The sequence below is a fragment of the Thunnus albacares genome, chromosome 6 (assembly GCF_914725855.1).
Source record: "Thunnus albacares chromosome 6, fThuAlb1.1, whole genome shotgun sequence".
Taxonomy (NCBI): domain Eukaryota; kingdom Metazoa; phylum Chordata; class Actinopteri; order Scombriformes; family Scombridae; genus Thunnus; species Thunnus albacares.
In genome coordinates this window covers 13,757,374-13,773,232 of record NC_058111.1, presented here as the reverse complement: position 1 = coordinate 13,773,232, position 15,859 = coordinate 13,757,374, and the positions used below count along the sequence as shown (strand labels likewise).

Below are 15,859 nucleotides of genomic sequence, written 5' to 3'. Positions count from 1 at the left end.
GTGTCTTGGACGTGTTTCACTCAGGTTACGATGTTGGTGATCAATCTTTAACAGGACACAAGAACAAAAAGTGTGAGAAGAAAAACTTCCTGTATTTTTCAAAGTACTAACAGAGATTGGTTTACTTGACATCCACCTCTGCAGAAAAAAAATAAAATTCATCATTAGTTTACATTTGCATGAGTGTTCTATAATATTATTCAACTTTTGTCACTTAAAAAGCCACAGTGATGATACATTTTTGATATTGATATACAGTATGATAAAATATCAGACATTATTATTTTCACATTCATGTTTTTGATAGTAATCCCTTCAATTAGTTTTTTAAGGAATTGTGACAAAGATAGATACTCAGAAGAACATTTTACAGTTGAAAAATAAACAAATTAAAAAGGCAACATTGTTACTAAATAACCTCTTAACATATCTTGTGTGTTATTTCTTGCTACTCATCAGCCGACATATACACCGACACTGATCTGTTGACATTAAGTTTAAATCTACAGATAATATCAGTCTGATAGATTTATTGGTTAGGTTCTAGTCACGTGTAATTGTGTGATTTAGATTTATATTTTAATTTGTTGCAAATTTGAGGGACTCTTTCCAGATAAATCCAAAGACAAGACATTAACAGACAAACTAGGAGTGTGGTGAATGGCAACTGTAAAATACAACATTGTAGATCTAAATTTGGACAATCAGCTTTCTCCATTATCAACTGAAATCAAATTAATTCCAGATATAAAATTTGGAAAAAATTTAAGATTTAAAAATGTAAAATTTTAATTTAAAAGGTTAAGTTCTGGCAAAGCAAACCAGAGCTGTACCCATTTTTAGCTAATTATACTTTAAATTACTAAGGTGTGTGTGTGTGTATGTATTATATTGTACTTCCATATCTGTAGTGTATTGTGGTTTTATGATAATGAAAGCTGTATATTTTAATTACACTGTACATATAAAGCCCAACTAAGGGCGAGAGTTGAAAATTAGCAACAGCTATAAACTCTATGCATCGTGCTCTGTATTGGAACTATGTCAAATTACATCGTCCCTATCAAATAAAATTCAAATAAAAATAATAATAATAGCTGTGCATGAACAAAATCAGCCCACAATAACTTCCATTGTAGCTCCTCGTTGGGGAGGCTGCTTTAAGTTGTCTAATTAGTCTTGGCACATCAGTGAATTGTGGGTTATAGAGGTTCAGCCTAATTGTTCATGGCCGGATGAACACTGTTCCTCGACAGAGCAGCAACTTTAACTCTGCCTATACTAACAGGATTTGGATGGTTAGCGAGAATGGAATTAGCTAATCAAGGAGAACATGTCATCCCAAAGCCTCATCCAATCAGCGTCTTATGTTCTGCTTAATGGGATCCAATGGAAGGGTAGCCCACTTCGTTTGAGGCTATGCAGGACAGCGAGCTCAGCTGGTGCCAAATCACAGAATTAAAAAGAAATCTGTTCCGTTATTTGGAAACATTTAATCGTGAAACCCATTGTGGATATATCAGGATTTGGTGTGTTTGTAGCCAGCAAACAGGTTCTCTTAGATTATGTTCAGTGCCATCTGTGTCACTGTGTGAGCGTCTCTGTGACCACATGCTGCTGTGTAGCTCAAAATGTGTTTCTTTTACAGATCTGCCTTTACAAATAGTTCATTTTGACAATGTAACTAAGAGAGTAGGAAGAAAAAAGATTGGATATATGTTTAATTTCCATTATAACCAGTATTTTTTGCATGTAGAATTGACACATTGACACACTGTACAGTACACACTAGAGAGCAGAATATTTGCCTTGTATACAGTCTCTTAAAACCCCCTTACATTTAAAAAATTAGAATTAAAGTAAAATGTTAATGTCATATGACATCTATGTGCATGAACATGTACAGACTGAAAATAAATTTAAGACTACCTATCTATTCTGCCTTCTGAAATTAATTAAGGTTCGTAACAGAACTGCATGAACTGCTAGATTGTTGGCAAGTTGGATTTGGCCACCTTGAAATTCGAACCCATTACCTTTGTATCCCCGGAGAAGGTGACTTACTGACTGTGCGACTGAGGACACATGGTTTCCACACCTTCTCACAAGTTGAGGCAATGACATCACGTGGAAAACTGGGGTGTTTTTGTCCATTTGAAACAACAGTCAAAATGTTGGTGATAAAATTCTGAAAAAAATCACATATCATTCTGCTGGTTTCAGGTGTATTATCAAACACTTTGATGAAGTTATCTAAAGAATGTCTCTGTCAATATTGGTAGTATATGAATGAAGACTTGCAGAGATACACTGTATATGTTAATTGATTTTACATATTTTGAAAAATATAGAGTGATGGACTTCTGACCAAAGGTTGCAGTGAGAGAAACTTTTGTCACCCATCAGTGCACGTGTTGAAAACATTTCAGCTCTCTTGGACCTACGGTGAAATTTAAATGATTTTTGGAAGTTTTGACTGCAAAATTGATGAAAATGTGAGTTTATGCTTATAAGCCACTTACCTTTTCGCCAATCATGACCACACTTTATTCAATGAATTGAGCATGTCCGGAGAACATGTGGAAAAATTTTCACTAAAATCCGTGCAGCTAATTATGAGTTATAAACTTTTCACATTTGTGGCGCCTCCAAGTGGCAGAATATCCCAGGACTGTGCAACAAAACTCGGACCTAGCACCTGAACATGTGTAGTAAGTTACAATAGCTTAAGACAATTTTGATTTATGAGCGTTTATGTAAAATTGAACTTAAAGACAGGTTTAAAAATGTATAATTTCAAAACAGATTGATCATCAAAATTTCACCTTAAGATCAGTGAAGTCTGTATATGACACAGTTTTGGGACAATTGGCCCAGCAGTTTCTGACGAGATGTCGAAAATGGGATTTTGGGAAAATTGAGAAAAAGTCGCAAAACTTAACATTTTTAGAGCAGAAGACCATTGGAGCAAAGATCCAGATGAATTGAGAGATTAAAATGATGACCCTAGGCCGAGCTGTTTTTGAGATAATTGCTAAAATTGACCTAAAGCGTCACCTTGAGGTCAATGAGTGTCATTTTATGTGCCTGAGTAGTGGGTTGGAAGTTGCAACCCACCTACCAATTGGTGTTTCTAGGTCTTACAGTTTTTGCTGCACGAACTGCGCTGTAAGCAGAGAAAAATAGTAAGAAGAATAATGAGAACAAAAACAATAGAGTTCACTGATTGGACCCCTAATAACTATCAATAGATAATAATAATAATAATTTGTTTACACTGCACAGATATGACTATGTATGTTACAATTTATTTACGTCAGATTTTCATTTTCTCTCTAGCATCCCTGTTGAGAAAAACCCTTCTGTTGCCACATAAGCTGTCTTTGTCTAAACTGAATCAGAAGGGTTTAGAGGGCTGACGGGATTACTGTAAGCAATTAGGAGTAGTTAATGGTCTTTCCTGGTGTTGGTAAGTAACACTAATTGATCAGGTACAGCACACAGCTGACACTGACTCATAGCAACAGGTGGTCCATGCTGAACTGAAGTCACTGTACCAGAGCTGCAGACGGATGCCGAACCGGACTCGTTCAACTGCTGTTGGCTGACTGGATCGACACAGTTAATTAAATATATGAAAGGATGTATTAAATGCCTTTATCTTTACTTTGTTGATTGATAAACAGGCTTTGAGGGGCTGAATATTGTTCACCGGATAATCAAATATCAGGAGGTCAAGAGATTTCACCTCATCACACAGGTAAGGAACATATTTACAGAATATATGCTTTTGATTTTGTCAGAACGAGAAAATACTGCAGCATTAAATAATGAGATGGAGGCCAACCATAACATCTTGCATAACATTACACCTGCAGATTACTTTTTACCTTTTTATGCTTAGAAGGCTGTTGAGAGTTCAATGTGACTTTAAACAACAATTATGTGACAATCCACACAATATTCAAACATCAAAATCAACATTTCTTTTGTCTTTTCCCCTCATATTAAGTTCAATATGCACTGATTTATCAATTCATGACTATGTACATTGGCATTGTAATTGTTTTAGAGCTTCCAGTAGTGATTACTTTCGTGATCAATCAATCTACAAATTATTTCTTTGATTAGCTGTTTGGTCGATAAACTTTGGTCAGTTCCCTTCACAAATTTCTAGAGTCTAAGTTGACATCTTCAAATGTCTTGTTTTGTCCGACCAACAGTCCAAAATCCCAAAATTTTCATTTTACTACCCTTAAAGAAAAAGAAAATGAGAAAAATTTACATTTACAAAGTTAATTTTTCCATTTTTACTTAAAAATTGTGCATAAAAATTGATTTATCAATTATAAAACTTACTGCTGAATATATATTTTAATATTCAAGTCAATAAATCATAGCAGCTCTAAATTACTTAAAAAGTATTAAGATGTAAAACTAATCTGTTGGCAATTTGTTAATAAAAGTGTTAAATATGAATTTTATCTTTAATTTATCTCACTTTTGTCATCCAAGCACTATTGAGAACTCAAAAAGCACCAGTGCATCTCTGGAGATTTTTAAAGTATAGGGTTCAGTTGATGTATGATTTAAGCAGCAGGTTTTGTCTTTAAGTTGAGTTCTGGTGCTCTTCATGCCCTAAGATAACACAGTGAGCTGTTTCTGATGTCTCATTCACTCCGTTTATGCTCCTAACAAACAACTCCTTTATGAGATTAAGAGATTTCTGTGGCGCGCTGACATGGACGAAATTTAGAGTACATAAGATGTGTAACCTCCAGCTAATCTTGTCTCTATGAGAAAGGAGGGATCAGGCTATCGGATTGCCACAGCCTAAAAAGGTTATAGAGGCACTGGCACAAACAGCACTAGAGAAATGGCTGCTTAGCTAAATCTGCACCATACTTTATAGAATAAAAATGATATGTCACAGAGACAACTCAACTCTTTCCTTTCATTTAAATGCAGCCAAAGTTTTTTTACAATTATTATTTACTCTCAGTGGCCAAAAACACAGAACCCACTGTACATTCAAACGTAATCCAATAGACTCTTGTAATAAATGTGACCTGTGAGAAACTAGAAAGCAATGTAAGAAAGCTATTCATCATGTTGTATTGTAAGGCAGCCCTGTTACTTTGTCTGTCCTCTGTTGGTCTACACAATGAAAAACAACATACATAAAGGCAGTTTTAAGCATCTTGCTTGCAAAATATTAAAATATTTATTGAAGATTCTGATGTGCATAAATCAACAAAAGCGCACAGAGATTGAAAAAAAAAAGGTTGTACAGAAATTGATCAGAAGCTTCAATAAATATTTTAATTTTTTGCAAGCAAGATGTTTAAAACTGTCTTTATGTTGTCTTTGTCTTGTTGATTTTGAAAGTCGTGTTTTATTCCTCTCTGTATTTATAAGATTGACTAAATATTGACTTGCTGCTGCAGAGACAAACGTTATGTTAGCCTGTTCTTCCTCTAGTTTATATTCACATACTGCACATCACATTGCTCCCCATTCACTAACAGCATTATGTGTCCTTGGAACAGATGGATCCTAAATTAATTAAATGGATTGGCACATTGAATGCCTCAGTGGGATTATCGCCAGTAATGCAATCTAACAAGATACTGTCATTTGCAAGGCAAATTGCCTAAGATGTATATCATACAATATGCATGTCTCAAAACAATATACTGTATTATGTTTATGTTTCTGTGAATGTTCAGTGATTCATTCTGTTTGTGTCATACAGAAGACTTCAAGAACCTGTTGTTGCCTGGCTGGTCTGCTAACTTTCTGGAAAGCCTCCATCTTGCAGGCGAACTGAGATCCAACATTAACTTCAAACCAGGTGTGTTTGAGCTTCAACCAGCCTCACTTATGCCGGGAACAAACCCACTGACTCACATTATTTACTGACACATTATATCACTGTTTCTACTGTTTCTACTTCCTCAAAAAGAAATGCTTACCAAAATGATCTTCCTTTGTGATTTTTCCTGTAGAATATACTGTCCTGCCTGCTCAGGAATCAAAAGCACAATTGCTCTCATCTTCACACACTGTGGTCCATCAGCACAAACACATGCATCAGTACACTCACCAGTGTGCCTTCACTCCCATCCCTCATCAGTCCTCTGCTGGCTTTCCTGCTCCAGCTATGATGGGAGTTCAAGACAGTGATGTAAGGAGATGTTTTTTTCATTACTTTCACCAGCTCAGTGTTATCTCTGCTGAGTCACTTCACTCAGTTTCTTCCATTTTTATCTTCTTGCCACTTAACCACCAAGAATAGTTTCAAGACGTCATATTTTACCTCATGTTACAGTTCATCCAGCATCTTCTCAGAAGAACAACGAGGCCGCCCTCCTTAACTCCTGTCACTGCCTTCCGCAGAGCAACACAGAAGTCCTTCAAGTCAACAGTACGTCCAAGATGCATCATTCAAAACAAGAATTGTCAATATAGAAATTAAAATGTAGAAAGATTCAGTAAAACTTAATTTGCCTTTTATTACCTCTTTATAAGTCAAAACTTAGGTTGTGATTATTACAATGATTTTGATTAAAAGAAGCTTAGTAAATCGTTTAATTTGTTGTAAAAAAAAACCTTTTTTTTCCCTCCAGAAACGAGGGAGATGGGGTGCACTGCATGTCTGCATAGCATGGCACATTTATTACCAAAAGAAACTCAAGGTAACAATTAAATGCATCAATATTTTAGTCACAGAAACAGGTTGAATTTTTTAAAAATGTGGTGCTTTGCGTGTGAAATTAAAGTCAATTAAATTGTATTTTTGTATTTTTGTCTGTCATCTACATAAACTAAGATATAATGTGAAAAAATACCTAAATTATGATAATATTTGAATGTTTTTTTAGGATTTATCTTTGATTAATTGTCTTATTAATAACTAAAAAAGTGGTCAAGTCAGAAGAGGTCTATATTAGGTCTTTCAGTTGCCAGTGTCGGTCAATATCAAGACAGAAACAGCAGCATTTATGAACAATATAAACTTTAAATTAACAACAGTTTTAAGAGGGTCAAGATGTCAGACAATTCTACACTGTGGAGGGATTTTGATGATATCTCATATTGCACTGGCAGATTTTTATCTGGTTCCAAAATTAAGTTGATGATATCATTTAACAGAAAATGCAGCCAAAACCTAACAGTCTCCATCAAGAACGGACCACCAGACTACCTGACTCAGTGCAACACAAGGAACCAGTGCAACCCTCTTGCATACAGCCCAATCTAGGTGAGTCCAAGAACAATAATGTCATGAATACAGAAAGTTTAGCAGCAGGATATGACAATCACGATGATCTTCTTCTCCTTTTTAGATTCTACATGTGGACAGTCAGCATATGGTGAAAGGAATGAAGCAGGAAAAACAACAAAAAGTCATCCCTCTGACCTTTACACATCATCGACAGCGTCTTACCACATCCATACCACCAAGAGGGAGAAACTGGGACAGCTCCCGAACCTAAACAGGAAAGAGAAAACGGATGAGAAAGAGGAGCACAGACACCACCAGCTGGACTCCTGTTCGAATGTCTTACCTCTTAAAGAAAAGTCTCGGGGTCACACAGTAGTCACTCCTGAACTTGACGGCAGACATGACACAGTCTCACATGACAGGAAAAGGCCGCTCGACTGTAGCAGCTTGATTAAGGTGAAGAGAGTGAAGCAGGAAGTTGTAGATGACCGCTTTGATCCATCTCTGCTCAGTATGACTCGTAAAGATCCATCATCTAACACCATGTTAGTGCAACATATTAACACGAGTGATACCTCTGCCCTGCATTGCTACAGCAGTGGATGTAATGTTGCCAGAGCTCCTAGGGGGGTTGTCTCTTACCCAGGAGCTGAGATGTATCCTTACCAAACTGCTTCATGGGAGCAATTGTGGACTGGATTCAAGACAATGGATCACAGCTTAAGACAACAACTTCTAGGAGACTATTTACTAAATAGCTGCAAGGTGATCAAGATGCCTCGTGCAGCACAAAAGCACAAAGAAGTTTTTCACAACTTCTCAGCGCCACATCTTCGTTTCCCTCTTGCTATAAGGCAGCAGGAGACTGCTTACCTCAGCGGGAGGAAGTTTATGAGCTCAGGTAATGAGAGCCATCATCTCCACCACTGCCATTCTGCTACCATGAGTCATCTCCTTCATCCTGGCTTTCTGGCAGCATCCCACACGGGGTGTTGAGTCTCAAGGGTCAGCCTGACAAAAAAAAAGGAGGGCAGCTACTCCCATAGCAATCACTCACTTACAGGATGTCACTGGTCATTCTGGGCTGCGCTGATTCAGTGGAGCTCCACACTGTCCTAGAAAATCTAGTGATAGGGAGAAACTGGGACACACAAGAGACACTTTTTTGTTTAAAGGTCAAAATTGAAGAAGCAGAGGTATCTTGACTTTTACCCTCCAAAAGTACTGGATCCTACATTTCCCATAATTCAACTGGATCAGCATCTTTCATTAGAACCTCCATGTCTCATAAATCCTTCTTTAAAACCTCATGTAAAAAAAAAATCTGCACAGTGCCCCTTTAATGAAGCATAGTGGTCTTCTTTGACAGAAATTATTTCTTGAATGGATTGTTTTTACTTACATTGTATGTATGACCTGTATGACCCTTTGTTTGATTATATGATTAGAAATATAGAGATGCACAAGAAAGCTGCTTGGTGATTTCTTTTAGGTTAGCTTAAGTTTAAAATCTTGATTTAGACTTGAGGGTGGAATATGAATTGGTCGGGTGGTATCAAAGCTCATGTTTGGAGGTGGAAAAGCTTGTAAAATCTAAAATGTGCAAGCAGCTGTTGAAGAGAGTTGAGTTAATTACTTCATGTATAAGTTTCAGATAAACTAACCTACAAATAAAACCAAGAAAAGCGTACTTTTGTATCAAAAAATGTATTTAAAATGTATAACAATGATAACTTACTTCTGCATTAAACAATACAATTAAGCAATATTCCAAGGCTACGATAAAAAACATCATCTGAAATCCTCTGTGAGGGCAACATCATGGAAATATCACAGAAAATGGAACATGGTGTGTTAGGAACACGTAGGGAATAACATTTCATAGAACTAGCGTTGTAGTGCTTTTGACTCATTACATTCACGTAAGCTTTGTCAACTCACAGAAACATTAACCTATGTTTTACAGGCAATTTTATATAAATGCGAGACATCACAAAGCTCAGCCGAGGCATTAGAGTTACTAAGAGCTGCAATAGTGAAACTGTGGTCCCAAAACAGAGATGACAGTAAATCAAAGTAACATCACTTTAAAAACGCTAAAGACCATTCGGAAGCTTTGGCTCAAAAAAATAGTCCCAGTGATGACTTCACTGACAGCTCCACTGCAAAAATATAGTAAAAGAGGCAAACCAATTTAATTGCATAATAGCTATAAGAGAGCCTACACCCATCAGGCTGTACGGTGCAGTGCACGGTGGACAATCACACCACGTCCATACCCAGGCCCCTTGCGACCTCCGTCAGGGCCTGAACTGCTCCAGATGTCCCACTAGTGTCGCAGTCCTCCTGAGCTACTCCTCCGGGCTCGTCCTCAATGTGAGGGATGGTACTCATGACACAGTAGACGGGAGAGTCGCTGCCTCTGGGGCTGGGCTGAGACGAAACGTCCTCGCCTCCAGAGAGCTCTGAGGAGTATGAGGACGAGGAGCTGGAGGAGGGTGAGGAGGATCCTGCAGGTGAGCTTCGACCGCTCTCTGGTGTCACTGCTGGTCTCTTGTTGCGGCTGCTGGTTCTCTGACCTTTCCGAAGGCTCTGAGGCTTCTTGGCCATGTTCTTCATGATCTCCTTCGTCACTTCCACAGTCTCAAACCGCACCATGTTTACTTTTAGGAAGCCGTCTACATCCTTTCTGTATCTGTGGAGAAAACACAGAAAAACCACACATGTAATATTTATTTTTAGATATCTTATAGTTACATTTGATGCATGCTGAGAGCTGAAAAGTTAAAGTGTTAATTGGCTTATTTGACCTACCTAAAGCGGGAATGTCCAGAAGGCCATTTCAGCTCATGCTTCTTGCGAAGGTGAAGTGTGAGAGTGTAACACCAGGAGAAGACCTTATCACAGATATGGCATTTATATTTGGACATTCCTCCAACCTGTTAGTGAAAACCATGCAATGGTGTCAATGACCGAGCATCATCACAACTGTCAACAAGATTACAGCAGAGGTCGGTGCCAACAAACCTCGTGCACTCTCTTGAAATGATGATTCATGGTTGGGAATGTGTGACAAAAATATTCACAGCCCTCCACTGTACAGTGGTAAACCGACCCCTCGTTGTGGACCTCTGTGTGTTTCTGTAGATCACGCTGGTTCTTAAATCTGTAAAAAATAAATAAATAAATAAAAAAGAATATATGACAACATGAATATATGATGCTGAAATAATTTGTATTCATTAAATACAAAACAGGGATAGATGATAAACACATTAAAACCTCACTACAAATGTTTGATGTTGAAATAATTTGATCCAAAGGAAAGGGATACATAGGGAGACTACTCCTTAAAAACTATATCTTGGTGCTTTTAAGGTAAAACTCCTCTTTACTCCTATATGGAGCAGATGACACAGGTGTTATTTTTAGATACTCATCACTACATGAAGAGTGAAATGGCAAAACTGTCTTGTCTGTCTTTTCTATTTTCTCTCATTCTGTCTACCTTCTGTACCTACTGTTTTGTAGGTACAACTGTACGTCACTAAAATGTTTTGCAAATAATGCTTACTTACTTACAAATAGGCAAAGAATAATAACCTTTATAAAACAGCAGAATAAAGAAGTTTCTTGAAATGGCTGAAACTTGATGCATTACTTTGAATGTCAAATTTACTTAACACTAGCTATGAAGAGCTGGTTCCACATGCTGTGTGACAAAGTTCAGTTGTTGTCAACTGGACATCTAATCAGCTGTTCTGAAGCTCTACCTTTTGTCACAGAAGTCACACGGGAAGGGCCGCTCATCACAATGGCGGAACCTGATGTGGATCTTCAGAGCTGCCAAAGTGGTGCAGGTCATGTCACAGAAAGGACACTTCACCTGATTCACTGGAAGTAAAAGAAAAGAACACACAGGATGTTGTCTGGGAATATGAAAATATGATACATGACACAGCAATTATTAATTAACAGCTGGAAATGGATCAAGCTTTATATAGCCGATAAATCATTAATCAAAAATGCTTTCATCTGGCACAGCCTGACCTTGCAGACCAGCTATATGATAGTATGATTTAAACAAGCAGCTAAATGTACTGTAGCCACAATTGAAGCTACCCTGAAGGAAAAACCTTGCACAATGAGTAAAGACCTCATTCAATATTTGATTATTATTATTATCATTATTATTATTCAATTATTTAACACTAAACATTTTACTGCTTATGGTTGATCAACTTTAAAACTTTATAACACTGTAGTTACAATACAATTACAATATCTGGGTAAAACTAATATGTCAAATGTTGATTGGAAATGAGCTCATCATCGTTAATTCTGATAAGTTCACACTTACTAACTGCAATGTCACAATAATTTAAGTTTAGAGCTGTGAAAAGTTACCATGCTGACGAACATGATCCCTCAAAAGCCTCTCGCTGGAAAAAGCTTTGCCACAGTGTTCACACACCAGCGACTCTGTTTGAACGAGATGGGTGTATTTAGAGAAATCAGCATTAAACAAAACAATTAGCACCACATTTAGTAGAAAAGTTATGCAAACCAAAGTGTCATTCTCACCTACTGGCTCGGCCTGCCTGTGGAGGTGGTCAAACAGCTTTGTGTTGCTGGAGAACATGCTGCCACAGGTAGGACAGGCTACAAGTCTCTCCTGAGTGTGGCTCCGCATGTGTTCTCTTAAACGGTACCTGATCTTGAAGAAGGCGTCACAGCCTGTGATAGAAACATGAGCACAAATACAGAGGTAAAATTTAAATGTGAGACCAGTGAAGTGAGACACACTGTGAAGATCATTAACATCTCTTTAACCTTTTCTTGCTCAGTTATACCTGTCCAATGGCAGAATAGAGCCTGCTGTTGTTGTGGGAGAGACTGCAGCTCAGCACTTTCAACATGATTGTCCACATGTCGGTAATACCACTCAGGATTGTTAAACGCACTCTGTATAGACAGAAAAATATGAATTCTATATTTTAATATCTATATTTATTTAAGTAATCAATCGATTATATACTGTGTGACTGCATTTGCCTTAAACTAAAAATACTTACATCACAATGCTCCCACTGGCAAACGTATCCATCTGATCCTTCTGGAAGCAAGTTGTTGCTATGCAAGCCCTGGTTGCAGCTGGGCAGGTCAGGACGGGACTTCAGCAGCTGTGACCCGACAAACTTGAGCTTACCGTGGTAGTTGTGGAAGTAAGCGTGGACCTCCAACTCTGCAGGGCTGCCCATGGATACAAATTCACATCCATTCCAGAGACAAGCATACTCGTCTAAACAAAAAGAACAAATGAGTCATTACTAGATAGATATCATAGGATCTACAGGAAGTCATGACATTCTTCTAACAATGGCTGCGCAACTGAAAGTTTGACAAATCTCTAACTGACCTTATTTAACTCAGTATGTTCAGCAAATTCCTCCAGACAGGCTGTTGTCTACCCCCTTAATACTCCCAATAGTGCAACAATCCCACTAAAAGTAATAACCAATCAGCATGTGCTTGCATCTTTATGTGTGGGTTCATTGACAACAGAGAAAACTGAATCGGCGTTCCTCCACCTGGCAGTTTTAAGTTTTCAGTGTCTGTTCAGTGTCTGAAAAGCTGGTACAGAAATAAAGATGCCATGTTGGTCACGCAGGCTCATTTTGGTGAATATAATACAAGACACAACAAAATGTAAAAACTGTCAGAAAATGGTTGTGGCTTCAAGAGGAGACACAATTTTAACATGTTATTATTTTATTCCATCGCCTCAAACACACCATACAATAAGATGAATTCATGGCCAAGTAACAACAGAAAAGAAAAAACTACTGTTCTCAGGTCAGATCCCCAGAATGGCTAAGTCTTCCTCTTGTTTCCTCAGACAGTGTTTCCCTGTTGAGCTGCGGTGGAAGTATAGTAAGAAAAAGAGGGACTTTGGCATAAAAAGATTGTAAAATTTAACGTTATCAATTTGCTTTGACTAATTTGGACAGCTGAAGCTTCATATTAGCTTCAGTCAACCTTCTTTAAGCTTTTTTGCACAGGAGGAGGACTGTGGACTTTGGCCCCCATTTCTTACATTGTAAGCACATTATGAAGGGATCTTCTAATGGCCAGTATGAACAGGAGTGATTATGGCAAATAAAACCTATTTCAATGTTCATTTGGGCACCCGTCCATTAAAGTTTAACTTTGAACCTTTCTACAGATGTCTCTCATTGTTTATGATGCTGTTTGTAGGTGTGTGCTTTAAGGTTTGTTTCTCTTCTCAGTACACGGGTCTCTACTGCTAAGAAATGTTGATCTCAACGGCATTCATTGATGAATTTATGATTAGAATAAACTGATTTCAAGGAATATCACCCAGCCCTCAGATAGTGGCTACTCATATGTCAAACAGTATTGACACAAATGTTTAGCAGCATGTACACTCACCCAGTTCCTCCAGGGCATCGTTATCACCCAGGTAGTCCTTTAAATGCAGCGACATATGATCACTCAGCTCCTCCATGGTGTGGCCCTTGAAGTTGCATGAAGCCCACTCACACATCACCTCAAAGTTATCGAGTCTCTTGGTTGTCATCATGGTGGAGACCAGTGTGACCTCCTAGACAGAAAAACACAGCGACGCACATTTTAACAGATAGAAACTGTGGCTAACAGCTGAGCTACGTAGCCTACAATACTAGCTAGAATTGACTATAAATGTATAAACCGACGTTAGCTTAGGTTAGCTGTAAAGTGTTTCTAGCTCAAGGTGACGTAACGTTACCTAGAAAATTTTAGCTGTCAGCGTTATTTCGGACTGTGTGCTAGTTGGCAAAACGAGTAACATAACTAACTGTTGATACGTTATTTCAAGTTTATTATTTCAAGTTTAACATCTTATGTTCATATAAAAGTTAGTATTTTGGCTAACAGTCTAGCTACCGCTAAACCTGAGATAGGTTTGCACTCATTTTTAGGACTTTTCTTAAACAGCCGATCGCAATTTTAAATCGTTTCACACTAACGTGGGAAATATTTGACATCTTAATGGGGGATTTGTAAACACACACTAACGTTTCCGACGCTTGATACATTAACTATTGAAAATGTTTCTTACAAATATGAATGTTGCCCGCTGCAGACACCGAGCAGCTCTTCCCTCCTCTCTGCTTGTCTGGTTTTGTTTATTTCCGGTTTCTTCTTCTTCGTCTTGTTCTTCTTCTTCTTCTTGAAGAGAAAGTGGAACATACCGCCACTTTCTGAACCGGAGGCCTCCAGGACTGTTGTATGAGATATTTCATGGCATAAAAAAACATTAAATATCTCATTATCTTCATAATACATCAGGTTTATTGGTGCTTACAACGAATAACTGCTGAAATATTGCAGAATATGAATAGTTTATCATAATAATAATGATAATGATAATAAACTTTATTTCTATAGCGCCTTTCTAAACCAGAGTTACAAGGTGCTTCACAAAATACAATACCATAAAATATAGGTGCAAACACATACATATATACATATATACATACATACATAAAACAAACAAAAATAAATAAATAAAAGAACATCATACACAGGAAATGCAATAAAAACAGGGATTTCAAGAAGTGATCAAACACAGACACATAAAACAAAATATAAAAAGAACAACATAAAATATTTGAACAGACATCATAAAATTATTATAGGCCTATAAATGCCAGTCTGTACAGGTGGGTTCTTAAAAGCTTTTTAAATTGAGGTACTGACTCAGCTGATCTGATACTGAGGGGGAGTTTGGAGCTAAAACAGTAAAAGTAAGATCCTCCTTTGTTTTAAGCTTGGGCTGTGGAACTGTGTGCAACTCCACTGTCATCTTTGGAGGATGTCAGCCCTCATGTGGTGGTGCTTTCTAATTGGACTTCTGTGCAAGCTATGGATTGTCCATAACAAGCACCATGAGTATAATGCTGGTCATAAGTGTATTTTCCAGAACTCCAATTAGGCAGAAGATCTATGATAAACTTTGTAGTTATCTTGAACACATGGGTAATGATGGGGGAAGTTCCCAGACAGACCTAGTAAACATGAGCTTAACTAGGAACATGTGGCAGAGACCCCTGTCTGCAAGGCCTTCAACTGTCAGGATTTCTCCTGTATCCCAAGGGAGGATGAGGACATAGAATCCTAGTGAGCCACATTCAAAGCCTCCGTTGTTGGTTCTTATCATTGGCAGCAACGCCAAAGCACAGCAGTGATCCAACAGTGTTTGGATGAAGCTTTCAAGGTCAAGGAGGCCTTTCGTATTTGACTAGGTATCAGCAGGCCAGAGGGACTGCAGCCTCTGTGGTCATAGCTATAAAAACTAGAAGAGAAGTTAGGGGAGGCCATGGAAAAGGCTTTCTGTAGAACCTATAAGACAACAAGAGAAGGAGAAGCAGGGTCTTGCCCGAGCTGTTCAACCTCTCAGGTGGAGGCTTGTTGAATTTCCTTCCTTCAGGGTGTCTTGAACAAAAAGAAGCGTTGGATGGTTCTATCCTATGTTTTTCTTGAAATTCAGCATTGTGTATTTCATTATAATGATTACTTTTTTACCCGTCACGGTGACGCTGCTATGAGTTTGTGCAACAGCTCTTA

The 15,859-nt window shown here is 37.9% G+C and overlaps 2 protein-coding genes across 2 annotated transcripts; one reads left to right on the top strand and one right to left on the bottom strand.

The window, feature by feature from the left end:
* The first annotated feature begins 3,542 nt into the window (after positions 1-3,542).
* LOC122984616 lies at positions 3,543-8,698 on the top strand. Its single transcript, XM_044355186.1, has 7 exons — positions 3,543-3,760; positions 5,756-5,854; positions 6,009-6,187; positions 6,332-6,427; positions 6,630-6,698; positions 7,156-7,264; positions 7,350-8,698. The coding sequence occupies exons 3-7, from the start codon at positions 6,089-6,091 to the stop codon at positions 8,222-8,224; spliced, it is 1,248 nt and encodes a 415-aa protein (XP_044211121.1). The 5' UTR covers positions 3,543-3,760; positions 5,756-5,854; positions 6,009-6,088; the 3' UTR covers positions 8,225-8,698.
* A 218-nt stretch (positions 8,699-8,916) lies between these two features.
* On the bottom strand, positions 8,917-14,456 carry zgc:112083 (uncharacterized protein LOC550461 homolog). The gene is made up of 10 exons (XM_044355185.1): positions 14,352-14,456; positions 13,682-13,853; positions 12,304-12,530; positions 12,082-12,193; positions 11,813-11,965; positions 11,636-11,710; positions 11,002-11,122; positions 10,256-10,394; positions 10,043-10,167; positions 8,917-9,923 (listed from the first exon to the last, which is right to left on the bottom strand). The coding sequence occupies exons 2-10, from the start codon at positions 13,830-13,832 to the stop codon at positions 9,491-9,493; spliced, it is 1,536 nt and encodes a 511-aa protein (XP_044211120.1). The 5' UTR covers positions 13,833-13,853; positions 14,352-14,456; the 3' UTR covers positions 8,917-9,490.
* Positions 14,457-15,859: the final 1,403 nt, after the last annotated feature.

What these genes read in the sequence shown, in the direction of transcription:
- LOC122984616 (XM_044355186.1), top strand. Translation starts at nt 6,089, where the DNA reads ATGCATCAGTACACTCACCAGTGTGCCTTCACTCCCATCCCTCATCAG. An exon ending in AGAAGTCCTTCAAGTCAACA is followed by an intron (nt 6,428 to 6,629) that starts GTACGTCCAAGA and finishes TTTTCCCTCCAG; the next exon opens with AAACGAGGGAGATGGGGTGC. An exon ending in TTGCATACAGCCCAATCTAG is followed by an intron (nt 7,265 to 7,349) that starts GTGAGTCCAAGA and finishes TCTCCTTTTTAG; the next exon opens with ATTCTACATGTGGACAGTCA.
- zgc:112083 (XM_044355185.1), bottom strand. Translation starts at nt 13,832, where the DNA reads ATGATGACAACCAAGAGACTCGATAACTTTGAGGTGATGTGTGAGTGG. An exon ending in CGATGCCCTGGAGGAACTGG is followed by an intron (nt 12,531 to 13,681) that starts GTGAGTGTACAT and finishes CTTTTTGTTTAG; the next exon opens with ACGAGTATGCTTGTCTCTGG. An exon ending in CAGGCAGGCCGAGCCAGTAG is followed by an intron (nt 11,711 to 11,812) that starts GTGAGAATGACA and finishes TCGTTCAAACAG; the next exon opens with AGTCGCTGGTGTGTGAACAC.